Source organism: Pseudophryne corroboree, chromosome 2 (assembly GCF_028390025.1).
Source record: "Pseudophryne corroboree isolate aPseCor3 chromosome 2, aPseCor3.hap2, whole genome shotgun sequence".
Classification (NCBI taxonomy): Eukaryota; Metazoa; Chordata; class Amphibia; order Anura; family Myobatrachidae; genus Pseudophryne; species Pseudophryne corroboree.
In genome coordinates, this window is record NC_086445.1 from 718,938,362 (window position 1) to 718,965,919 (window position 27,558).

The 27,558-nt window shown below is 46.0% G+C and overlaps 1 protein-coding gene across 10 annotated transcripts in view; it reads right to left on the reverse strand.

Annotated features, from left to right (window-relative positions):
• KCND3 (potassium voltage-gated channel subfamily D member 3) overlaps nucleotides 1-27,558 on the reverse strand; it is a 618,909-nt gene that overhangs the window by 22,108 nt on the left and 569,243 nt on the right. For 6 of the 10 annotated variants that reach the window (XM_063955370.1, XM_063955367.1, XM_063955368.1 and 3 more), the window contains 2 exons: nucleotides 25,624-25,680; nucleotides 23,621-23,868 (listed from right to left, as the gene is read on the reverse strand). In XM_063955370.1, the coding sequence (XP_063811440.1) occupies nucleotides 23,621-23,868; nucleotides 25,624-25,680 (305 nt within the window). Of the gene's footprint in view, nucleotides 1-21,378; nucleotides 21,458-21,952; nucleotides 23,370-23,620; nucleotides 23,869-25,623; nucleotides 25,681-27,558 lie in introns of those variants that run through there. The other 4 variants (XM_063955372.1, XM_063955374.1, XM_063955375.1 and 1 more) reach the window with 3 other exon arrangements.

Here is a 27,558-nt window from a genome sequence, read left to right on the forward strand (position 1 = left end):
GTGGCGTAAGTAAGCCGCTATGACGGAACAATGAGCAAAGCGGCAATGGCAGAAGATGCAGTTTTGCCGTGGGGCGAAAAGTCTGGTAGTATTCGTTCCGGTGGTAAGCGAAGGAGAAATAGATTTCCTCTGCTGACGCGATCTCCATCCGGGAAAAATTCAGTCATCGTCGAGAAGTTTTCACAGACGTGACAACTTTTTGTGAAGGGTCGCAATTGGTCATGTTGGCGTCTCGCTTCAACGAGAGGCCTCGGGGATATTGTTTTAGGTCAAGGGACACCCTCGTGACACCGTGGGTGTTTTTAGTCGGTCTATGTGGCCTCTCCTCTTTCATTTTTTCTGAAGGTGATAAACGTAAGAAGAACAAAGGTTCAGGCGATCCTCTCGGATCTGATCTAGCCAAGGAGGTTTTGCTATCCAGTTTTTCATGATTTGCTCATGGGAGATTCCTGCCCTCTTCCTTTACGTGAGGAACTGTTACAACTAGATCAGGGCGTGTATCAAGACTTACCGCGACTGCGTCTGACGGCGTGGCGGTTGAATGCCATATCCTAAGCCGGAAGGATGTTCTCAGTGAAGCCATTTCCTCAATGTTTCAGGCTAGGACAGAAGTAACGGCAAAGCCTTACCGCCGTGGTTGGCGTAATTCTGTGTCTTGGTGTGAATCAAGATGGTTCCTACGGAAGACTTTCAGCTTGGTCGTTCTTATCCATACTTACAAGCCGGTGTGGATGCAGGCCTACAGTTCGGCTCCATTTCGGTGCAGTATGGCCTTATTATTTTCTTTAAAAAAAAAAATTCTCTCTTGGAAAGTGGTCATGATATTGGCTTTGGCGTCCGCAAGGCGGGTGTCGGAAGTGGTGGTTTTGTCTCACAAGAGCCTTGTTTGATCTACCAGGTGGATAGAGAGGAATTGTGAACTCGGATTGTAGTTCTGCCAAAGAGTGGTTTCTGGGTTTTCAGAAAACAGTCTATTTTTGATGCCGGTGGTTACTTAGGCATTAGCTGATTCAAAGTCTCTCGGTGTTACCGGGGATTTGAATATTTAGGTCGCCAATTTGGCTCAGTTTGGAGAAACAGAGGCTCTGTTTGTCCGGTATGCTCCCAACATGCTTGGGGCGACTGCAGTGTGCAGTCTGTTACACGCTGAATCTGTGATACGATTTGGCATGTTTGTTCTACGGTTGGATTGCCGTGACCGAAGTCGTGGAAGCCCATTCTAATGGAAAGATGGGCTCTTCTTGGGCGGATGCCCGAGGAGTCTAGGCGGTTCAACTTTGCCGAGCGGATTATTGGTCGGGATCAAACGCTTTTGCTATGCTCTACGAGTTTGATACCATAATTGTTGGGGACCTTTTGTTTGCTCATAAGGTGCTGCAGAGTCGTCCGCACTCTCCCGCCCGTTTTGGAGCTTTGGTATAAACCCCATGGTCCTTTTGGAGTCCCCAGCATCCTCTAGGACGTATGAGAAAATAGGATTTTAGTACCTACCGGTAAATCCTTTTCTCTTAGTCCGTAGAGGATGCTGGGCGCCCGTCCCAGTGCGTACGGTGTCTGCGGTTAGTGTTTTTGGTTACACCCTGGTGGTGTGTCTTCTCTGTCAGGCGGTTGCTACCGTTTTTCATGCCATGGCATGCGGGGTCTTATTTTTGCTTATGTGGTTTTGCACACGGTTTGTGTTACATATTCTCTCAGCATGTGGCTGTGTTTTGTTCATGCCGTGGGCTGGTATTCTACTGAATGCCACATTCTACGGTGTGTTTGAGGTGTGAGCTGGTAGGACACTCACCGTGTTTATAACAATAAATTCTTTCCTCGAAATGTCCATCTCTCCTGGGCACAGTTTTCTAACTGAGGTCTGGAGGAGGGGCATAGAGGGAGGAGCCAGTTCACACCCAGTTTAAGTCTTTATAGTGTACCCAAGCTCCTGCGGATCCGTCTATACCCCATGGTCCTTTTGGAGTCCCCAGCATCCTCTACGGACTAAGAGAAAAGGATTTACCGGTAGGTACTAAAATCCTATTTTCTTTCGCTATGCTTCTGAATACGGTTAAAACTTTTATAAAGTAACTTTTTATAAAGTAATGCAGTACAGGTTGAGTATCCCTTATCCAAAATGCTTGGGACCAGAGGTATTTTGGATATCGGATTTTTCCGTATTTTGGAATAATTGCATACCATAATGAGATATCATGGTGATTGGACCTAAATCTAAGCACAGAACGCATTTATGTTACATATACACCTTATACACACAGCCTGAAGGTAATTATAGCCAATATTTTTTATAACTTTGTGCATTAAACAAAGTGTGTGTACATTCACACAATTCATGTATGTTTCATATACACCTTATACACACAGCCTGAAGGTCATTTAATACAATATTTTGAATAACTTTGTGTATTAAACAAAGTTTGTGTACATTGAGCCATCAAAAAACAAAGGTTTCACTATCTCACTCTCACTCAAAAAAGTCTGTATTTCGGAATATTCCGTATTTCGGAATATTTGGATATGGGATACTCAACCTGTAATATGTTTCTCCTACATACTTTAAATGTATCTGTAGTTGATTATGTGCGCATATTGCTTATTGTACTAATGCATAACGTGACTGACTGCTAGTGTGATTGCTGACTTTACTATAATTCAGTTTTCTCTTACGTCCTAGAGGATGCTGGGGACTCCAAAAGGACCATGGGGTATAGACGGGATCCGCAGGAGCTTGGGCACACTGAAAAGACTTAAACTGGGTGTGAACTGGCTCCTCCCTCTATGCCCCTCCCCCAGACCTCAGACTTTGTGCCCAGGACTGACTGGACACTCACTAGGGGAGCTCTCCTGAGTTTCTCTGGAAAAGCATTTTGGTAGGTTTTTTATTTTCAGGGAGACCTGCTGGCTACAGGCTCCCTGCAGCGTGGGAGTGAGGGGAGAGAAGCAGACCTACTTCTTCTTAGTGTAAGGGCTCTGCTTCTCGGCTACTGGACACCATTAGCTCCAGAGGGTTCAATCACTTGGTGCGCCTAGCTGCTTGTTCCCGAAGCCACGCCGTCACCCCCCTCACTGAAGCCAGAAGAAAGAAGCCGGGTGAGTATGAGAAGAACAGAAGACTTCAGGACGGCAGAAGACTTCAGTAACCAGGTACAGCGCATCGGTAACGCTGCGCTCCATGCTCCCACACACACACTTCCTCCAGCACTCACAGGGTGCTGGGGGGGGGGGGGGGGGGGCGCTGGGCAGCATGTTACTGAGGTTTGTAGGGCTGGCAGATGCTTTTTCGGTGCCTCGGCACAGTTTTCAAGACCCCCGCCGGCATTTTCAGGTTTTTGAACTTGGCGGGCTGGAGCGCGCCGGGAGGGGGCGGAGCTTAGCCGCGCGGCTCACAGGCGCCATTTTCTCCTCACACGCGGCATGCAGGAGACGCTGGTCCTGACCTGCACAAGCTCCACTAAAGTAACGGGGAGCTTATCGGGGGGGCACAGTAGCTGGTGCAGATTTGGTGTTATTGAGGCAGCGCTGCTACATATATTCGTTGGGTGGATATATGGGCGCTGGGGTGTGAGTTGGCATACTCCCTCTGTGTTTCTCTATCCAGGCTTTCTTGTGGGCCTGTCCCCTGGTTGAGGCATTGTGTGTGTGTCGGTGGGTCGATACTCTGTGTCGACATGTCTGAGGCTGAATGTTATTCACCGGAGGAGGTTATTGGGGGGGCAGATGCGGGTCTGGAGTTGGCTCTGTCGGCGCAGCCGACACCTGCTTTACTTGCACTGTTGAATACAATTAATTCTAATGTGGCTTCTTTATCAAAGAGATTAGATAAATCTGAGTCACAGACACAGGTGTGGAAAAAATCCATGGAGGATGCTTTGTCGCAGGTACAGACCCCTTCGGGGTCGATAAAGCGGCCGTTTACTCAAGTGGTAGATACTGATACCGACACGGATTCTGAGTCCGATGTCGACTTCACTGAGGCTCCTTTACATCCAAGATTAGTTAAGAGTATTCAGTACATAATTGTGGCTATAAAGGATGTGTTACGCATTTCTGAGGAACCTGCCGTACAGGAAACAAGGATTTGCTTGTTTAAAGAGAAAAAACCTGAGTTGCAGTTTCCTCCCTCTCATGAGATGAATACTCTTTGTGAAAAGGCTTGGGAGTCGCCGGACAAGAAGTGGCAGATTCCCAAGAGGATTTACATGGCATATCCTTTCCTCCCTAGTGATAGGGGAAAATGGGAGGCGTCTCCTCATGTTGATAAAGCTTTATCTCGTTTGTCTAAGAAGGTGGCGCTTCTGTCTCCTGACACAGCAGCTCTCAAGGATCCGGCGGATCGCAAGCTGGAGACGTCTATGAAGTCCATTTTCACTAATACGGGGGCATTGCTCAGACCTGCTGTAGCGTCGGTATGGGTGAGTAGTGCTATTGCTAAATGGGCTGAGAATTTAGCTGCTGATATGGATACCCTTGATAAAGATACTGTTCTTTTGACTCTTGGTTATATCAAGGACGCTGCAGATTACCTGAAGGATGCGGCGAGGGATGTTGGTCTCTTGGGGTCAAGAGCCAATGCCATGTCGATTTCGGCCAGGAGGGCGCTGTGGATCCATCAATGGAATGCGGATACCGATTCCCAGAGAGCTATGGAAGCGTTACCCTTTAAAGGTAATGTCCTGTTTGGGGACGGCTTGGCTGACCTGGTTTCTACTGCGACTGCGGGTAAGTCGTCTTTTCTTCCATATGTTCCCACACAACACAAAAAAAGCCACCACATCAGCAGATGCAGTCCTTTCGTCCGAATAAATACAGGCGAGGAAAAGGTTTGTCCTTTCTCGCTTCAAAAGGTAGAGGAAGGGGAAAGAAGTCGCCTACAGTGTCAGGCGCCCAGGACCAGAAGTCCGCCCCTGCCTCTACCAAGTCCGCCGCATGACGCTGGGGCTTCCCTGGGGAAGTCCGAACCGGTGGGGGGCCGTCTGCAGTTCTTCAGTCGGGTCTGGGTTCAATCGGACCTGGATCCATGGGTTCTAGAGATTGTATCTCAGGGTTACAGGTTGGAGTTTCAGGAGACGCCCCCTCACCGGTTTTTCGTGTCGTCCCTGCCAGTGTCTCTTCTGGACAGGGAGGTGGTGCTGGCAGCAATACAAAAGTTGTGTCATCAGAGGGTCATTGTTCCCGTTCCCCCGTCTCAACGGGGGGAGGGGTGCTACTCGAGACTTTTTGTGGTGCCGAAACCGGACGGTTCGGTCAGACCGATTCTGAACCTAAAGTCCCTCAATCCATACTTGAAAGTTTTCAAGTTCAAGATGGAATCTCTTCGAGCGGTGATTGCCAGCCTAGAAGGGGGGGACTTTATGGCGTCAGTCGACATAAAGGATGCCTACTTACACGTCCCGATATATCCTCCACATCAAGCTTTCCTAAGGTTTGCGGTACAGGAGTCTCATTACCAATTTCAGACGTTGCTGTTTGGGCTTTCCACGGCCCCGAGGATTTTCACCAAGGTCATGGCAGAAATGATGGTTCTCCTTCGCAGGCAAGGGGTTACAATTATCCCGTACTTGAACGATCTCCTGATAAAGGCGAGGTCCAAGGAACGGTTGCTGAGGAGTGTGAATTTGGTACTGCTGGTACTGCGACAGCACGGTTGGGTGCTAAATTTGCCGAAATCTCAGTTGATTCCGGCCACTCGGCTGTCTTTTCTGGGCATGATTCTGGACACAGGGTTACAAAGAGTATTTCTTCCAGAAGAAAAAGCTCTAGACCTGCAGTCGATGGTCAGGGAACTTCTGCGGCCAAAGAGTGTGTCCATCCATCAGTGTACTCGGGTTCTGGGGATAATGGTTGCGGCGTACGAAGCCATTCCGTTTGGCAGGTTTCATGCCCGGGTGTTTCAGTGGGATTTGCTGAGCAAATGGTCCGGGTCTCACCTGCACATTCACCGGAAGATAACTATCTCCCAGAGCTAGAATTTCTCTCCTGTGGTGGCTACAAAGTTCTCACCTCCTAGAAGGACGCCGCTTTGGTATCCTGGACTGGGTGCTTCTGACAACAGATGCAAGTCTCCGGGGCTGGGGTGCTGTCACCCAAGGAAGAAACTTCCAGGGGAGATGGTCGCTCCAGGAGGCGTCTCTCCACATAAATGTTCTTGAGTTAAAAGCCATTTACAACGGCCTGCTACAAGCAAGAAGCCTTCTTCAGGGTCGATCGGTCCTGGTATAGTCAGACAACATCACAGAAGTGGCACATATAAACCGTAAAGGCAGAACAAGGAGCAGGGCGGCAATGGTGGAGGCCACAAGAATCCTTCGCTGGGCGGAACAACACGTGAGCGCCCTGTCAGCAGTCTTCCTACCGGGAGTGGACAACTGGGAAGCAGATTTCCTCAGCAGACACGATCTCCATCCGGGAGAGTGGGCTCTTCACCAAGAGGTTTTTGCGGAGGTGACGAAGCGTTGGGGAATTCCGTTGATCGACATGGCGTCTCGTCTCAACAAGAAGCTCCCGACGTATTGTTCCAGGTCAAGAGACCCCCAAGCCAGCGCGGTGGATGCCCTAGTGTCTCCGTGGGTGTTCAAGTCGGTGTATGTGTTCCCTCCACTTCCTCTCATTCCAAAGGTACTGGGGATCATTCGTCGAGCAAGGGTTCAGGCGATTCTCGTCGTTCCAGATTGGCCAAGAAGGGCCTGGTATCCGGATCTTCAGGAATTACTTGTGGAAGATCCTTAGCCGCTTCCTCTAAGAGAGGACCTGCTGTTGCAGGGTCCGTGCGTGTTTCCGGACTTACCGCGGCTGCGTTTGATGGCATGGAAGTTGAGCGCCAGATTTTAGCTCGTAAGGGTATTCCCGGGGAGGTCATTCCTACTCTCATTAAGTCTAGGAAGGAGGTTATGGCAAAACATTATCACCGTATTTGGAAGAAGTATGTGTCCTGGTGTGAGACTAAAATGGCTCCTGCGGAAGATTTTCATTTGGGTCGTTTTCTCCACTTTTTGCAGGCAGGTGTAGATGCAGGCCTCAAATTGGGCTCCATCAAAGTGCAGTATTCGGCATTGTCTATTTTCTTTCAAAAGGAATTAGCAGTCCTCCCTGAGGTTCAGACGTTTGTGAAAGGAGTATTTCATATCAATCCTCCGTTTGTGCCTCCTGTGGCTCCATGGGATCTTGACGTGGTCTTACAGTTTCTCATGTCTCCCTGGTTTGAACCTTTGCGTAAGGTTGAGTTGAAATTTCTCACCTGGAAGGTAGTCATGATGTTGGTGCTGGCGTCTGCCAGGCGGGTGTCTGAGTTGGCGGCCTTATCTCATAAGAGCCCGTACTTGATTTTTCATTCAGATAGGGCAGAATTGAGGACTCGTCAACAATTTTTACCGAAGGTGGGGTCTTCGTTTCACATTAACCAACCTATTGTGGTGCCGGTTGCTACGGATGCTGTGGCAGTCCCAAAGTCTCTGGATGTGGTGAGAGCTTTGAAGATCTACGTCGCCAGAACGGCTGTTGCCAGGAAAACTGAGGCGCTGTTTGTCCTGTATGCTTCTAACAAAATCGGTCATCCTGCTTCAAAACAGACTATTGCACGCTGGATTTGTAGTACGATTCAGCAGGCTCATTCTTCGGCCGGGCTACCGATGCCAAGGTCAGTAAAAGCCCATTCTACCAGAAAAGTGGGCTCGTCTTGGGCGGCTGCCCGAGGCGTCTCGGCTTTACAGCTTTGCCGAGCAGCCGCCTGGTCAGGTTCAAACACTTTTGCAAAGTTCTATACGTTTGATACCCTGGCTGATGAGGACCTTGCGTTTGCTCAGTCGGTGCTGCAGAGTCGTCCGCACTCTCCCGCCCAGTCTGGAGCTTTGGTATAAACCCCATGGTCCTTTTGGAGTCCCCAGCATCCACTAGGACGTAAGAGAAAATAGGATTTTGGTACTTACCGGTAAATCCTTTTCTCCTAGTCCGTAGAGGATGCTGGGCGGCCATCCCAGTGCGGACTGTTACTTGCAGTGTATTCTTGTAGGTTAACTTGATTTATACACTGATTGTGTATTTCTGGTTTTCAGCTTGCTGCTGTTGTTATTTCATACTGTTATCTGGTTTACTGTTACTCCGGTTGTACGGTATGTTTGTGGTGTGGGCTGGTATGTTTGTAGCCCTTAGATTACACAAAAATCCTTTCCTCGAAATGTCCGTCTCTCCTGGGCACAGTTCCTATAACTGATGTCTGGGGGAGGGGCATAGAGGGAGGAGCCAGTTCACACCCAGTTTGTCTTTTCAGTGTGCCCAAGCTCCTGCGGATCCCGTCTATACCCCATGGTCCTTTTGGAGTCCCCAGCATCCTCTACGGACTAGGAGAAAAGGATTTACTGGTAAGTACCAAAATCCTATTTTTTCTATAAACCGATCCTCAATGCTGGTGTATAGCAGGGTAGGGTCGGATTGTATGTCACTTTAACGAGTCTTAAAGTGATTACAGTCACAAATTGTGTAGTACATTGTGTTGATTATTTATCATGTCTAAGAGCGGCAAAGGTGAGGAAGATACACTCACAGCAACACCAACACTCATATCATGTTTGTCTTGCAAAGCTGGGTAAACCTCTCAGAATCTGGTTCAGAATGGTTTGTGTGCAAACTGTTTTAGGTTTCACCAAGGTCTCTTGAATAGTACAAGGCAGATACAAGTGCAAGTTGATCCCCCTTGGGATATGTTTGCACAAACATTATCCAGTATAGCTGAGCGGATAATTCCAACTTCTGTACCAGGAATAGGTTACACAATTAACCCTAACATGCAGCTTCCCTCCTGCGGTTTTTCACTTCAAGCAGCACCCTCTCAAAAGAAACAGGCTGTAAATCTACATCTTCACAGTCTATACATGTTTCAGATGAGGATTCATTGGAGGATAGGTCTCAGCTCAGTGGACATAGCTGAGTTAATTAAGGCAATGAAAGCCATTCTATCCTTAGAAGAATCATCAGAGCCTGTGTTAAAATCCAAGGCACCTGTGTTTAAACGTCCCAAAACAGTTAAGATTGAGTTTCCTGGGACAGATCAGCTGACGGAAATCATGGAAGAGGCTTGGGCTACGCCCAGTAAAAAGTTTAGAATTCCTAGGAAATGGAATTCCAATTATCCTCTTCCAGCTCGGGATTGTTTAAAAAGGGAGGTGGCCCCGAAAGTAGATATGCATGTTATTCGTTTAGTGCAAAAATCTACATTACCTCTGCCTTCAACATCATTAAATGATGTCACGGATAGGAGAGTGGATGATTTTTTAAAAAAAAGCCATGTTTTCCCTGTCTGGGGCAGTCACATGACCAGCCATGGCTTCAGCTTGGATGGCAAAAGAAGTGGCTACCTGGGCTGATGCATTGGAAGGAGATCTTTCAATGGCATCTAGAGAGCAAAAATCCCATACGGCACATATAAAACAGGCTGCGATGTTCTTGGAAGAAGCACCATTGGATGTGGGTGCAATTGCCTCCAGGGCATCAGCTTCAACAGTAGCCGCTCGCAGAACAGTTTGGCTACCTACATGGAAAGCTGATTCAGAATCTAAAAAGGTTTTGGCGTCTTTACCTTTCTTTGGAGATATTCATTTGATAAATAATTTACAGATATTTTGGAGTCAGAAGCAGACTCCAAGAAAGTAAAATTTCCTTCTGTTGAAGTCGAAAATATTATGGTCACACGCATTACGTACAAACACCACACAGATGGCTTCTGTGCGTGTACTTGTTCTGCCGTACGTGCACATGCCCGCAAGTTGCGTAAAATCGTAGTGCGTATTAGCGCGTGGTATGAGTAATTACGGTAGCATAGGTATTCGCATGGAAAAGACACAAAGACGCATATATTTAATCCACATAGTGCACGATTTACACATAGCCCACATGCACCACACCAGCGAGTTACACTTGCTTAAAAGGTACAACAACAAAGGGATTCCCCTTTACAGGATATGAGGGGACAGAATTAGGTTAGGGGGTGGTGTTTGGCATCCAGCTGTACAGTATTTTAAGAGCAATATTCCGGTAGCAGTTTGCAGAAGATAGCATGCTTCTGCGCATAGATATGCGCAGGGACAGAATATTAATATTAACTATTTACTGTACTCTTGATATTCGGCGGGAACCCAGTGGAGACCATCTGCAAGTGCACCTTGACCAGGCATCGCCCACCTATTCAAACCGATCTATGACCCCTCCTGTACTGTAAATGACCAGCCCTTTGACCTATGGGTGAAGAGATTACAGTTTCTATTGTATCATGATTTGGACAAATGTATAAAAGCCACGCTGCCTGGCCGGTCATACACATTCTCTGAAGGTCATCTATCTTGATTGACTGAGGACCGGGACCGGATGGTGCTGGCGAAACAAACGTATGTATCATTGATTGTAGCCTCTTTTCTCTTAATTGTGTTCGTATTATCGTTGTAACCCCCTTTTAGTAAATAACTGTTGGTGGGTCGGATCCCAACATTTTTAAATACAATTGGTGTCGTGTTCCTTTCCTGCTAAAGTGTATTTCAGCCACACGTGTAGCTGCATTGTGCTTACAGCGTGTCGGTGTGTGTGTACTTAGTACATCCGTTGCAGCATGAGTACGCAAAGTACGTACACGTCACGGGCCTGTGTACGCTAAGTGGGTAAAAAGTACGTAGGTTAAGGATTATATTCAGCGACCGCAGCAGCTCGAACTTTAGTATAAAAGGTATTGCTTTTTCGTCCTGTAAGTTAACCAGCTTTAACACTTCCACGTACAAATTCAAACCTAAAGCTTTTCGGCCCTGTCAGTCTCAAGGAAAAGCTAAAGGGAAAAGTGACTGCAAACAACCCCAATGCAACAAGTCTGGTAAGACTAAAAAGCATTGGTCTACCAGAGGACCAGTTGGTAAAATAAGCCATCAGCCTGATGGTGCGGGCCTCCACCTGGAGGATTCCAGGGTGGGGGCCCAACTTCTTCAGTTTGCTCAGATCTGGCAGCAGTCTACAACAGATGCCTTGGTGCAGGAGGAGCTATCTCTCGGTTATGCATTTGCCTTCAAGAAACACCCTCCTCGAAGGTTTTTTTGTACTAGCCCGTTTCAGGTAGAGATGAAGGACAGGGCTTCGCAAGAGGCAGTTCAGAAATTGCTTCAGTCAGAAGTAATTATTCCAGTTCCTCCTGCACAACAAGGACAGGGTTTTTACTCCAACCCGTTTCTAGTTCAGAAGCCAAATGGGTCATTCTGGCCCATACTCAATCACGTTCCATCATTTTGGCCATGGAGCCAGGGGCATTATATGGTATCCCTGGATATCCAGCATGCTTACCTACATGTTCCTATAGCTCAGTCCCATCAGTGCTATCTCAAGTTTGCTATACTCCAACAGCATTTTCAGTTCCAGGCCCTACCTTTTCAGTTAGCACAGCCCCCAGAGTATTTACCAAAATTATGGTGGTAATGGCAGCTTATCTCCACCAGCAGGGAATAAGAATTTTTCCATACCTTGACGATCTTTTAATCCTGGCACAGTCTCAGGAACTGCTCCTGTGTCATCTTCAACAGACAATAACGTGTCTGCAGAAGCACGGGTGGCTCATAAATTGGGTGAAATAGTCTCTGGTTCCGCCACAGCGGATGACTCACTTGGGGGCTGTACTGGATTTAAGCCTTCAAAGAGTAATTTTACCCCTGAACTAGATATCCAAAGTTCAGTCAAGTATTCAGGAGCTGCTACACAGTCAAAGGGTATCCATTCACGCAGCAATGCGTGTGATGGGATTGATGGTGTCAACATTTGACATGGTGGAGTATACTCAGTTCCACTCGAGGCCTCTGCAGCATCTGATCCTTGCCAAATGGAATGTGTTTCATCAGATGATAAAAACGCAGACTATGGTCCTTACGGTGAAAGTAAGGAGGTCGTTAGCCTGGTGGTTACAGACATCCCATCTGGACAAGAGGAGACCATTTTGGATATCAGATTAGGAAATTCTGACAACAGATGCTAGTCTCCAGGGCTGGGGAGCAGTGTTAGGAAGGTTTTGTTGCCTGGGGCAATGGACCAAGGAAGAAGGTTGCCTGTCAATAAATATATTGGAACTTTGGGTTATATACATGGCACTGATTCAGGCAAAGTACATCCTTCGGGGAAAACCAGTTCAGATCCGCTCGAACAATGAGACAGCAGTAGCGTACCTCAACCATCAGGGAGGAACTCGCTGCCAAAAAGCTACGAAGAAAGTAAGTCTCACACAAAAGTGGGCAGAACTTCATCATCCAGCCTTGTCCGCAGTGTTCATTCCAGGAGTCCTAAACTTTCTCAGTCAATACGCCATTCAGGCAAGCGAATGGGCTCTACACCCGGAGGTCTTCCAGACCCTAGTCGACAAGTGGGTGTTACCAGAGATAGATCTCATGGCTTCCCGTCAGAAAAAGAAGGTTCTCGCATACGGGTCAAGAACAAAGGATCCCAGCGCAATCATTGTGGATGCCCTGTCGGTGACATGGGACTTTCATCTGGCCTATGTGTTTCCTCCAATCACCTTATTACCCAGGGTGATGAGAAAGCTAAAGCAAGGAAGGGGTGCCATGATACTAATAGCTCCGGCTTGGCCCAGAGACATGCCGATGGATGCTCCATTCCTACTCCCTCAACGTCCAAATATACGGACACAGGTTCCTTGTTATCACAGACATCTGGATCGACTGTCTTTGACGGCGTGGCTCTTGAGACCTCTATCCTGAAGTCAAGAGGATTCTTCAACAGCTAATTCAAACAATGCTCAGAGCAAGAAAACCTTCCTCAGCTCAAATTTATCACGGAATATGGCAAACCTATATTCAATGGTGCAGTGAACGGAAATTTGACCCTAGGTCTTTCAGAGTTTCCAGGGTCTTAGCATTCCTTCAGGCAGGAATGGATAAAGGTTTAAAGGTGACTTCCTTGAGAGTGCAAGTGTAAGCATTGACTGTGTGGTTTCAAAAGAAAATTGCCAACCTACAGGATGTGCGCACTTTTTTCCAGGGAATGCTGTGCATTGAACCTTCTTTTGTTCCTTCTATAGTGCCTTGGGTCTGAAGTTTAGTCCTAAAGGCCCTTCAAGTTGCCCCATTAGAACTACTTAATAGAGTGGATCTTAAATGGATGACAGCTAAAGTTCTTTTTTCTACTGGCCATGGCGTCAGCTAGAAGAGTGTCAGATTTAGGGGCATTGTTATGTCGTCCTCCATTTCTGATTTTTTTATCCAGATAGAGCGGTTCTCAGAACTAAATCTGGGTATCTTCCTAAGGTGGTGTCTAGATTTCACCTTAAAGAAATTGTAGTCCCGGTTTCCCAGGAACCGGGCCTTTCTCCGGAGATGCATCGCTGGATGTGGTCCGTACCTTAAGGTGGATCGTACCAGTGCCATCAGAAAGGCAGATTCTCTCTTCATTCTCTAGAGAGAGGATGGCCTGCCGATAAGCAGACACTGACGAGATGGATTCAGATGACTATTTCAGAAGCATATTCACAAGCTGATCTCCCTGTCCCGGCTAATGTCTCTGCTCACTCTACTCGTAAGTTAGGTCCATCATGGGCAGCACAACGTGGTGCTTCAGCAGAACAGATATGTAAGGCAGCCACATGGTCTTCCATTAACACATTCATTAGACATTATGCCGTGGATACCTTTGCCTCTCAGGACGCTGAATTCCGGCGAAGGATTCTCCTGTCCAATCAGAAGCGTCCCCACCACTAAATTGCTTTGGGAAATCCCAATGTTATCCCGTAGATAACCTGTGGACCCTGCCGGAGAAATATACGCTATGGTAAGAACGGTATTTCTCCTAAGTCCACAGGGATCCCACCCTGATGCACCTGATTTGAGGATCTTTTTACTCACTAACCTCTACCTTCTTGTATGGAAGTGTGTGCATGTGTGTCCTTCTCGCCTGATTTGGGCTATCTATGATGCTCCTGCCTTGAGCTTTGGCAAAACAACTGATTTGCCTGACCCAGGAGGCAGCGATATATGGACGGGCCTGCTGCATGCTGGGAGTCCAAAAAGCTTTGACCGATTTGTGCAAATCCTCTGTCGCTTCATCATATCCCAATGTTATCCTGTGGACTTAGGAGAAATACCGTTATCAGCATTAAGCTCTTACCATAATGTATATTTCTCTGACGTCCTAGTGGATGCTGGGGACTCCGTAAGGACCATGGGGAATAGACGGCTCCGCAGGAGACTGGGCACATCTAAAGAAAGATTTAGGACTATCTGGTGTGCACTGGCTCCTCCCCCTATGACCCTCCTCCAAGCCTCAGTTAGATTTCTGTGCCCGGCTGAGCTGGATGCACACTAGGGGCTCTCCTGAGCTCCTAGAAGAAAGTATCACTGGCGCCATTATTCCCTCACAGCTTCGCTGGAAGGAAGCTCCCTGGCTCTCCCCTGCAGTCCTGCACTACAGAAAGGGTAAAAAAGAGAGGGGGGGGGGCACAATTTAGGCGCAGTGTATATATATATATATATATATATATATATATATATATATATAATATAGGCAGCTATAGGGGAAAACACTCTGTATAGTGATATCCCTGTGTTATATAGCGCCCTGGTGTGTGCTGGCATACTCTCCCTCTGTCTCCCCAAAGGGCTTTGTGGGGTCCTGTCCTCTGTAAGAGCATTCCCTGTGTGTCTGCTGTGTGTCGGTACTGCTGTGTCGACATGTATGATGAGGATAATGATGTGGAGGCGGAGCAAATGCCTGAATGTGATGTCACCCCCTGCGGGGTCGACACCAGTGTGGATGGACTTATGGAAGGAATTACGTGACAGTGTCAGCTCCTTACATAAAAGGTTTGACGACATAGGACAGCCGGCTACTCAGCTTGTGCCTGTCCAAGCGTCTCAAATGTCATCAGGGGCTATAAAACGCCCGCTACCTCAGATGACAGATACAGATGTCGACACGGATACCGACTCCAGTGTCGACGATAATGAGACGAGTGTACCCTCCAATAGATCCACCCGTTATATGATTGAGGCTATGAAAAATGCATTACACATTTCTGATGATACCCGAGGTACCACAAAAAAGGGTATTATGTTTGGTGAGAAAAAACTACCAGTAGTTTTTCCTGCATCTTACGAATTAAATGAGGTGTGTGAGGAAGCGTGGTCTTCCCCAGATAAGAAATTGATCATTTCTAAACGGTTAATGGCTGCGTACCCTTTCCCGCCAGAGGATAGGTCACGCTGGGAAACTCCCCCTAGGGTAGATAAAGCGCTGACACGCTTATCAAAGAAGGTGGCACTACCGTCTCCGGATACGGCCGCCCTAAAAGAACCTGCTGATAGAAAGCAGGAAAGTACCCTAAAAGCTATATACACACACGGGCATTATATTGAGACCCGCTATTGCATCAGCTTGGATGTGCAGTGCTGCTGCTGCGTGGTCAGACTCCCTGTCGGAAAACATTGATACCATGGATAGGGACAATATTTTGCTAACGATTGACCATATTAAAGACGCGGTCTTATACATGCGTGATGCACAGAGGGATATTTGCCGGCTGGCATCAAAAATAAGCGCTATGTCCATTGCCGCCAGACGGGGGTTATGGACTAGGCAATGGTCAGGTGATGCCGACTCCAAGAGGCACATGGAAGTTTTACCCTATAAAGGGGTGGAACTTTTTGGGGAAGGTCTTTCAGACCTCGTTTCCACAGCTACTGCTGGGAAATCGACTTTTTTGCCACAGGCTACCCCACAGCAAAAGAAAGCACCGTATTATCAGGTACAGTCCTTTCGGCCCCAGAAAAATAAGCGGGCTAGAGGCTCATCCTTTCTGCCGAGGGGCAGAGGAAGGGGGAAAAAGCTGCAGCGCACAGCTAGTTCCCAGGAGCAGAAGTCCTCCCCTGCGTCCGGTAAGTCCACAGCATGACGCTGGGGCTGCTCAGGCGGAATCGGGAACGGTGGGGGCGCGTCTCAGGTTTTTCAGCACACAGTGGGCTCTCTCACAAGTGGATCCCTGGGTCCTTCAAGTAGTATCTCAGGGGTACAGGCTGGAATTCGAGACGTCTTCCCCCCCGCCGTTTCCTAAAATCTGCCTTGCCGGCAACTCCCTCTGCCAGGGAGGCAGTGTTGGTGGCTATTCAAAAACTGTATTCACAGAAAGTGATCGCCAAGGTACCCCTCCTTCAGCAAGGAAAGGGTTACTACTCCACAATGTGTGTGGTACCGAAATCGGACGGTTCGGTGAGACCCATCTTATATTTAAAAACCTTGAACACTTATATCAAAAGGTTCAAGTTCAAGATGGAATCGCTCAGGGCGGTTATTGCGAGCCTGGAGGAGGGGGATTACATGGTATCCCTGGACATCAAGGATGTGTACCTGCATGTCCCCATTTACCCTCCTCACCAGGAGTACCTCAGATTTGTGGTACAGGACTGTCACTATCAGTTCCAGACGCTGCCGTTTGGGTTATCCACGGCACCGAGGGTCTTTACCAAGGTAATGGCCGAAATGATGATACTCCTTCGCAAGAAGGGAGTTTTAATTATCCCGTACTTGGACGATCTCCTGATAAAGGCGAGATCCAAAGAACAGTTGATAGGGGGGGTGGCACTTTCTCAGGAAGTGCTACAACAGCACGGCTGGATTCTAAACATTCCAAAGTCACAGCTGGTCCCGACGACACGTCTTCTGTTCCTGGGAATGATTCTGGACACAGACCAGAAAAGAGTGTTTCTTCCACTGGAAAAAGCCGAGGAATTGTCATCTCTGGTCAGAGACATCCTAAAACCAGGAAAAGTGTCGGTACATCAATGCACACGAGTCCTGGGAAAAATGGTAGCTTCGTACGAAGCAATTCCATTCGGAAGGTTCCACGCAAGGACGTTCCAGTGGGACCTGTTGGACAAATGGTCCGGGTCCCATCTCCAGATGCAACAGCGGATAACCCTATCGGCCAGAACCAGGGTGTCGCTGCTGTGGTGGCTGCAGAGGGCTCATCTACTAGAGGGCCGCAGATTCGGAATACAGGACTGGGTCCTGGTGACCACGGATGCCAGCCTTCGGGGCTGGGGGGCAGTCACAAAGGGAAGAAATTTCCAAGGACTGTGGTCAAATCAGGAGATTTCTCTTCACATAAATATCCTGGAGCTAAGGGCCATTTACAATGCCCTAAGCCAGGCAAGACCCCTGCTTCAAAACCAGCCGGTACTGATCCAGTCAGACAACATCACGGCGGTCGCCCATGTAAACAGACAGGGCGGCACGAGAAGCAGGATGGCGATGGCAGAAGCCACAAGGATTCTCAGATGGGCAGAGAATCATGTGTTAGCACTGACGGCAGTGTTCATTCCGGGAGTGGACAACTGGGAAGCAGACTTCCTCAGCAGGCACGACCTCCACCCGGGAGAATGGGGACTTCATCCAGAAGTCTTCCAAATGCTGGTCAACCAGTGGGAAAGACCACAGGTAGACATGATGGCGTCCCGCCTCAACAAGAAGTTGAAAAGATATTGCGCCCGGTCAAGAGACCCTCAGGCGATAGCGGTGGACGCTCTAGTGACACCATGGGTGTACCAGTCGGTTTATGTGTTTCCTCCTCTACCTCTCATACCCAAGGTACTGAGAATAATAAGAAGGCGAGGAGTGAAAACCATACTCGTGGTTCCGGATTGGCCAAGAAGAGCTTGGTACCCGGAACTTCAAGAGATGCTTACAGAGGACCCTTGGCCTCTGCCGCTCAGACAAGACCTGCTGCAGCAGGGACCCTGTCTGTTCCAAGACTTACCGCGGCTGCGTTTGACGGCATGGCGGTTGAACACCGGATCCTGAAGGAAAAGGGTATTCCGGAGGAAGTCATCCCTACCCTGATCAAAGCCAGGAAGGATGTCACCGCAAAACATTATCACCGCATTTGGCGAAAATATGTTGCTTGGTGTGAGGCCATGAAGGCCCCGACGGAGGAATTTCAACTGGGTCGATTCCTGCACTTCCTGCAAGCAGGGGTGACGTTGGGCCTCAAATTGGGGTCCATAAAGGTCCAGATTTCGGCTCTGTCGATTTTCTTCCAAAAAGAACTGGCTTCACTGCCCGAAGTTCAGACTTTTGTCAAAGGAGTTCTGCATATTCAGCCTCCTTTTGTGCCCCCAGTGGCACCTTGGGATCTCAATGTGGTTTTGGCATTCCTGAAATCACATTGGTTCGAACCACTTAAGACTGTGGATTTAAAATATCTCACGTGGAAAGTGGTCATGCTGTTGGCCTTGGCGTCGGCCAGGCGGGTTTCAGAATTGGCGGCTTTGTCTTTTAAAAGCCCTTATCTGATTTTCCATATGGATAGGGCAGAATTGAGGACTCGTCCTCAGTTTCTCCCGAAGGTGGTCTCAGCTTTTCACTTGAACCAACCTATTGTGGTGCCTGCGGCTACTAGGGACTTGGAGGATTCCAAGTTGCTGGACGTAGTCAGGGCCCTAAAAATTTATATTTCCAGGACGGCTGGAGTCAGAAAGACTGACTCGCTGTTTATCCTGTATGCACCCACCAAGCTGGGTGCTCCTGCTTCTAAGCAGTCTATTGCGCGCTGGATTTGTAGCACTATTTAGTTGGCGCATTCTGCGGTAGGCTTACCGCAGCCTAAATCTGTAAAAGCCCATTCCACACGGAAGGTGGGCTCATCTTGGGCGGCTGCCCGAGGGGTCTCGGCTTTACAACTTTGCCGAGCAGCTACTTGGTCGGGGGCAAACACGTTTGCAAAATTCTACAAATTTGATACCCTGGCTGAGGAGGACCTGGAATTCTCTCATTCGGTGCTGCAGAGTCATCCGCACTCTCCCGCCCGTTTGGGAGCTTTGGTATAATCCCCATGGTCCTTACGGAGTCCCCAGCATCCACTAGGACGTCAGAGAAAATAAGATTTTACTCACCGGTAAATCTATTTCTCGTAGTCCGTAGTGGATGCTGGGCGCCCGTCCCAAGTGCGGATTGTCTGCAATACTTGTACATAGTTATTGTTACAAAAATCGGGTTTTGTTGTGAGCCATCTCTTCAGAGGCTCCAATTGTTATCATACTGTTAACCGGGGTTCCTACCACGTGTTATATGGTGTGATTGGTGTGGCTGGTATGAGTCTTACCCGGGATTCAAAATCCTTCCTTATTGTGTCAGCTCTTCTGGGCACAGTTCCTAACTGAGGCTTGGAGGAGGGTCATAGGGGGAGGAGCCAGTGCACACCAGATTGTCCTAAATCTTTCTTTAGATGTGCCCAGTCTCCTGCGGAGCCGTCTATTCCCCATGGTCCTTACGGAGTCCCCAGCATCCACTACGGACTACGAGAAATAGATTTACCGGTGAGTAAAATCTTATTTTCCCTCAAAATTCTACACACAATACCCCATAATGACAACGTGAAAAAAGTGTTTTTGAGATTTTTGCTAATTTATTAAAAATAAAAAACTAAGAAATCACAAGTATATAAGTATTCACAGCCTTTGCTCAATACTTTGTTGATGCACCTTTGGCAGCAATTACAGTCTCAAGTCTTTTTGAATATTATGCCACAAGCTTGGCACACCTGTCTTTTGGCAGTTTCGCCGATTTCTCTTTGCAGTACCACTCAACCTCCATCAGGTTGGATGGAAAGCGTCCGATATCTCCAGAGATGTTGAATCGGATTCAATTCTGGGCTCTTGCTGTGCCACTCAAGGACATTCACAGAGTTGTCCTGAAGCCACTCCTTTGATATCTTGGCTGTGTGCTTAGGGTCGTCCTGCTGAAAGCTGAGCCGTTGCCCCAGTCTGAGGTCAAGAGCGCTCTGGAGCAGGTTTTCATCCAAGATGTCTCTGCTCATTACTGCATTCATCTTTCCCTCTATCCTAACTAGTCTACCAGTTCCTGCCGCTGAAAAATATCTGTCACCACTATGCTTCACTGTAGGGATGGTATTGGCTTAGTGATGAGCAGTGTCTGGTTTCCTCCAAACATGATGCCTGGAATTCACGCCAAAGAGTTCAATCTTTGGGCCTATTTCAGATCTGATCGTAGATGTGCATCTACAATCAGTTTCACGGACATGTGGAGGGACGCCCAGCACAGAGCTAGTCCGCCCCGCATGTCTGGACCTCCCCTCCCCCCCGCAATGGCGTCCCGGGTCTCAGCAGCTAAAGGTGACATCATGCACCCGCCATGCCCCCCCCCCCCCCAACGGTCCAGACACGCCTCCGTTGTCCGAACTGCGCCCCTTCAAAGGTGTTCTAATGTCACTGGCACACCCCCTCCCGCTCTGTGACTGCCTCTGCCTGTCAATCAGGCAGAGACGATTGCAGCCCAAAGATGTTTTTAGCACCTCACTAGGCTCCCGGGCGCACTCCACAAAATAATTCAGACTGCGATCGCTGTCCAGTCGCTATTAGCCCCTTTGTCTCATCAGACCAGATAATTTTGTTTCTCATGGTCCGAGAGTCCTTCAGTTGCATTTTGGCAAACTCCATGCGGGCTACCATGTGCTTTTTACTAAGGAGTGGATTTCGTCTGGCCACTCTACCATACATGCCTGATTGGTGGATTGCTGCAGAGATGGTTGTCTTTCTGGAAGGTTCTCCTCTCTCCACAGAGGAATGCTGTAACTCTGATAGAGTGACCATCAGGTTCTTGACTACCTCCCTGACTAGGGCCCTTCTCCCCCGATCGCTCAGTTTAGACGGCCAGCCAGCTCTAGGAAGAGTCCTGGTGGTTCCAAACGTCTTCCATTTATCGATGATGGAGTCCATTGTGCTCATTGGGACCTTCAAAGCAGCAGATATTTTTCTGTACCCTTCCCCAGATTTGTGCCTTGAGACAATCCTGTCTTGGAGATGTAATTAATTGCCTGCGCTACGGGATTAAGCTGCTTTCTTAGATTGGATTTTTATGATATTTAAAAGAAAGCGCTAGGGATGTTTAGATGAAATATCCTGTCTTGGAGGTCTACAGACAATTCCTCTGACTTCCTGCTTGGTTTGTGCTCAGGCATGCACTGTCAAGTGTGGGACCTTATATAAACAGGTGTGTGCCTTTCCAAATCTTGTCCAACCAACTGAATTGACTACAGGTGGACTCCAATTAAGCTGTAGGAACATCTCAAGGATGATCAGTGGAAACAGGATCTACCTGAGCTCAATTTTGAGTTTGCAAAAATCTAATAAATTTTCACGTTATCATTATGGGGTATTGTGTATAGAATTTTGAGAAAAAAATTAATTTATTACATTTTGGAATAAGTCTGTAACATAACAAAATGTGGAAAAGGTGAAGCGCTGTGAGTACTTTCTGGATGCACTGTATAGTTTTGCATGTCTGTCCATTTGTTTTTCCATTTTCTTTAGCTGAGCAAGTTAAAAGTCTCATTGGAAGCAAACTTACTTAGTGCAGAGGGATCGGTTGGTCTTGGTGTTGCTTCAAGACAGATTGCCATGAAGTGGCTCCCAAAGCCTGTTGTCTACTGCAAAAAGTAGTAGACACAGTAAGCAGGTTTCTTAAAAATTCATGTGCAGTGCAAAGCGTAGTCTATGCAGTGGACATCATGAGGATGAGTCGCTGCACTAGAAGATATAGCTGCCTGCTGTAGAGAGTCATAACTTGACCCAAGAACCCTAAGGACACTTAAGTCTATGTAAGCCCAGTCTATATAAGCTATGGGGTATTTGTTTGTTTTTTTGACATTGGATAGTTTATTTTAGCCCTCGGTTTTCAGTCTCCATTTTTAATACTATTACAGAGCCTTGAGAGGTCAGCAACTGCAGGTAGTAAACTACAATACAGAAACTCTAGATCAAACTCTGAGACTGATGCAGAACATCTGATCTAATGGCAAGATAATACATTAACAGAAAAGAGAGTATGCCTTTCAGAACTGGCATGGACTGTTTTAACCACAGATTTCAACTACAAGTGTTGAAGTTTTAATTTATACTACAAGTGAGAACAACGTGATTGAAATCAAAAGGAAAATAGACTGCATGCAAAACCTTGGAAACAAGAGTCTGCAGCTTAATTACTGCAAAGCATCTACAAATCTTAATGGTAACCCTTGGCAAGCACATGTTGAATGAATCCAATTAACCACGAACACTTACGGTACTTCTGGACTCGCATATTTTTGTTCATAGCCCCATACGGCGAGTAAAAATGTGTGAGTTTGGCACTAGAAGGGGCCATGAGGCGGGGCGAGTTTGGGTACCGTTACCGGTGTTTGCACACCGTTGCAATGGCAACTCACTGCACCCTTTCCCCCTGCAGATTCCACCCTTAGATTGTTCTCTACTCATGATATTAGCACATTTAGGGGGTCATTCAGACACGATCGCACGCTAGCTTTTCCTTTTCAGCAGTGCGATCAGGTCTGAACAGTGCATGCATTTGCTCCGCAATGCGCAGGCGCGTCGGCAACAGGGATGAATTTAATGAAGAAAGCGATTGCACCGGCAATCTCATGTAGATTGACAGGAAGATGCCGTTTGTGGGTGTCAACTGAGCATTTCTAGGGAGTGCCCGGAAAAACGCAGGCGTGCCCAGCTGTTTGGAGGGAGCATTCCTGACGTCAGCTCCTGGCCGGATCATCGCTGCTGAGTAAGTCCTGAGCTGTGCAGAGACTGCACAAACTTTTGGTTGTGCAGCTCTGCACAAGCAATCGCACCTCTACACAGCGATTACCCTCTCCCCCTGTAGGCGGCAACTATCTGCTCGCAGCACTGCAAAAAAACGCCTGTGTGCGATCAGGTCTGAATTACCCCCTTAATGTAGAGATAAAGGACAACTATGTGGGCAGGACGAATGGTGTAATGGTTAGCATTACTGCCTCACATCACTGAGGTCATAGGTTTGATTCCCACCATGGTCCTAACTGTGGAATTTGTATATACTCCATGTGCTTGTGTGGGTTTCCTCAAAGTACTCCAGTTTCTGCCAACAGTCCAAAAATAGTCTGGTAGGTTAATTAGCCCCTGACCAAAAATGAACCCTAGTGTGCATGTGTTTAGGGCTAGGTTGGCCAAGTGGTTCTTCTGTGAATTCTATGTTTTTAAGGTGGCAAAATCGGTTGATTTTACATTCACACTGGAGAATGGGGGCTGCAAAAGGAGCTGTTTCATCAAATAATTTAGAATTGTTGGGATTATCCACATAGGTGCAAAATGGCAAATTTTTAAAATTCTACTCCTATCACAGAATCTTAAAATCAGAAAGCATAGATGTCTAAAATAATTGGAATCCTAAATAAGCAAAAGTCCTTCCATGTGTATCTCACTGGTATTGGTTTGCTATAGGAAAAAGAATGCTCCCAGATTAACCTCTTGCCCAGTTCTCCTCTATCAGGGACCTCCTGAGCTCATGGCACAGACATCAGCAGATGATCTCTGAAAAGCAGAAGAATAGTTGTTGCTCCATCATAAATTTTCCAAACTTCTGGAAGTCAGAAATCAGATGATCCTTATTTTGGAAAGATTCTTTAAGCAGTTGATCAGTATATGTTTTTATGTGAATGAATTGGTCTTTGCTCGATTTAATATTTTTTTACATTATATTTTTTTTCTGATACTGTTTCATTAACCCCTTAAAATATAGTTTTTCCAAGCTTTATTGCTTTTAAGCTCCTACTATATATTACCTTGTAGTTAGTGATGGTTGATCTCCACACTGGATATGAATAGTACTGAGCTCTTGCATGCTACGCAGCCTCGTAGCTGGTACATTGGAGTTTGGGAGATGTGTGGTCTTCTTATTCCGACGAGAGCAGCAAGATGTGGAGATCCCATGGTGACTGGACAGCGATGGGCTGCGGCTGGATGGGTAGTTCTGCATGGGACTCTCTCTACAGTTCTGTTCGAACATCTGTTCATCCATGAACTCATGGTTCTGTTGAAACACAAAGAGTGACTATCTAATACAATATACATACAGACTATTACAATTACAAAAGTGCAGCTCTTATATACTTGGGAATCTGCATTTATTGTTATCACTGTATAGTACCAAGAACTTTAAACAAAGGCTTAGGAATTAGCAAATTTAGGCTACAGTATTGTGATGAGTCATCATTTACACTTATATCTCATAGTAAATATAACAGCTGAGAAGTATTTTATCAGCTTTGTCTTGTATCTGATTCTTGCAAGGAGTTAAGCACAAGAGTTTTCAAAACATTATTGGGCAGTTGTGACATCTTTCTGTATCAATACAATAAGGTAGCCCCGATAAGCCGGCGTATGCCGCGGTTTATCAGGGATTATGTTTCTCCTGCCTCCGGCAGGCGAAGCAGAATCCCCGGAAATAACCCCATTTTCATCCGAAAACGGGTCTGTTTCACGCGAAAACACAGAGGTTTCATTGAACCTGTGTGTTTTCAGGAGATAGGGATTTTTTTGCAGGCGATCAATCTGGATAGTCTGTATGAAAAAAATCGGTTAAACATCAGAAAAAAAGATGTTTTACCGGGGATAATTGGATATGCCCTAAGTCTAAATATTTACAACCCTTAAATGGGTTTTTGAGATCCACTCTTGAATAATTTGAGGCTATATTAAAGAATTATCTGAAATCATATATTTGTAAATAGAACCCCATAAATAAGAACACTCTTAAGAATATTATGTACTTAACTTTTATGGCAAAATACCTAAAAAGTGTAATAAGCTTTGCCTTGTTTGAGGACACTTTGTACTAATGTACTAATACTACTTCTCATTTAAAATAGGACAGTCTCAAATTATTGTGGGGAACCAAAATAATAATTGAGTAAATTTTCCCGTGGAGCACTTTACTAACATAATTTCTGAACTGCAGATTGCTTTAGCGAGACGTTCTTGCCTACTGTGCAGTATTACAGTATAGCATTTACTAGAAAATTTGAATCTATCATTCATGCGAATTCTGTGTCCTCTCTCATCAGCCACCCTTTTAAACATCCTGTAATGCACGGATGAGCAGATTCCCATGTACAGAACCATTCCTAACACGTTCTCTTTGGGACATGACAAGACAATTACAATCCAGAGCAGTTAAAACTGAAAGCAACTCAAAACCAAGAGTGGGCATGTCACTGTGTTTCTTTTTCTTTTGTTCTTCAAAAAGAAACATTTCTTTGCCTATAGAAAAGGTATTATCATTCATAGGGGACTCGCCATAGTAGCACCCTGCTTGTTCTGTTCACTGGGGAATGCACAGACGAATCTGGACATTATAGGATCCAATAGCAAAACGAGCTTAACTGCTTGCACTTGCCGCCGTCGCCCCCCCCCCCCCCCCCCAAAAAAAAAAAAGTCAAATGATTAGCACACAGGAGGGTGGTTTGGTATGATTCCCTCTCATCTCATAGACCTGTAGCAGTCTCACCACCTAGAGAGACAGTACTGTTACCACTAAATAGTGCCTGGAGAGTTGTGGTTTGGAGTACGTCTGTGCTTCTCTGTTGAGTAAGATGATTAGATATGTGCACATGGACTGTACAAGCCACATTACCAGCACAGACTGGAGACATACCCTAAATGGTAAATTGCAAACTTTTTTTTTTTTTGTGTGAAAATCAATATACAAAACAGTAGAAGAAGAAAAAACCCTTGTGAACTTGCCCACTCTTATTTAAAAACATGCATTGAGAAATAAAATGAATACCTTGATAGTGGATGTTCGTACAGATAACAGGGGATCATCCACAAGATAGGACAATCCCTACCGGATAACATGCCAATAAAAGATAAGATTGATTTTACATTCCAGCATTCCATTTCTCAGCCCCAACATTCCAAATTGCACATGCAGGGTTTTTAAAGAACAAGGAGACTCTTCATAATCACAAATTCTAATCTGATTTTAAAAGTTATTGACTAAACAGCCTTTAATAAGCCAATTGGAAGAGCATTGGCGAATGGATTTGTCTTAAATGTATCCAAATTGCTTATTAAATTAATACTCTAATGAATGAAGATGTGTTGTTAGATATTTTGGTGACATGAAATCAACAATTCTTTATTGTAAATAATAGTTATATCTGATGTATTAAATATTTATATGTGGAAAATAACTGGATTAAGTACTTGTGAGAATAAAAAATTTCCATTGTACTCCAAAACATACTATTAATTCCCAATACTCTGTATAGTTAAAAAAAAACTTAAGGATTGGCTCACTTCTGGTTAGAGATTTCCTTCCCAGACAATAGGAAAGAGTTGATAGAAGCAAGAATATCAATACATTTAATAGCTGAATTGTGGGATTACAAGAAATCTATTTTGCAATTAAATTCTCTTCACTAACAAGGCCTCCACTGTAAGGACTCCATTGTGGCTGGCGAGGAAGTGTATTAAAATTGAAAAATCTTATAAACTGCAGAAGTTTTACTGGTCCCCAAAAAAACCCATAGAAATAGTGTGTGCAATATAAAGTAAAATGTTAACCCTTGCAAGACCTCACAATCACAAGTTGCCTGCTTTGTTGAATTTCATTTGTGGCAGTTAATGTTTGCCCTGTCACCTAGCTCCTATAACTTTCCAGACAAGTTGAAGAGATGTATTATATGCAACTTTCTTTTCTTTTTTTCCCACATAAACTGCTTACATTTTTCAGGATCAGATTATGGCCTGTATTGTCATCAATAAACACGCACAGAATTGGACTTTGGGCTTGAGCTTCCAGTTTCACCATTTCAAATAGAAGCTTTGTGACAAAAAAAAATGAGCCTGAAAAAAATATTCAGTAATTCATTTTTGCATCTTCTATCTGTTAATGCAATCCTGAGATGGCATTAACAGAAGTCTGCAATACTTGATAAATAGGCTTCCCATGAAACGACTGGAGGGGTTATTGGGGGTAATTCAAAGTTGATCGCAGCAGGAATTTTGTTAGCAGTTGGGCAAAACCATGTGCACTGCAGGGGGGGCAGATATAACATGTGCAGAGAGAGTTAGATTTTGGTGGGGTGTGTTAAATCTGAAATCTAATTTGCAGTGTGAAAATAAAGCAGCCAGTATTTACCCTGCCCAGAAATAAAATAACCCACCCAAAGCTAACTCTTTCTGCACATGTTATATCTTCCTCCCCTGCAGTGCACATGGTTTTGCCCAACTGCTAACAAAATTCCTGCTGCGATCAACTTGGAATTACCCCCATTGTCTGTATAACTCCTATGATTTATGGGGAAAGCAAAAAAACAAAGAAGTTTCATCTTTAGATCAATAAGCTCATTAGCATGTTTGTTTTTCATATAGTTTCTTGTTTTATTTTGTCAGAACTTAAATGGATGTCGCATCCACACCTTTTTACTTAACATTCCAATAAAGCATCTGCTCATTACTACTTCTGTCCTGTTATTGGATGTTAGGGAGTGGTATAAGTTGAGACTTTTTTTATCACAATTTTTACCACTGTGCATGTGCTTCTCTTCACTTTCCGCATATTTCTATTCTATCAAGTCTGACCTGCAACTGTCTGAAACTGGGGCTGGAATGGGCTTGTAATCATGGAGAAGTGGGTATAAATATGACTGCAATGGACATGCAGTTGCAACAAAAGTACAATAAGGTCATATTCGGGGCAAGTAGTCTCAAGCTA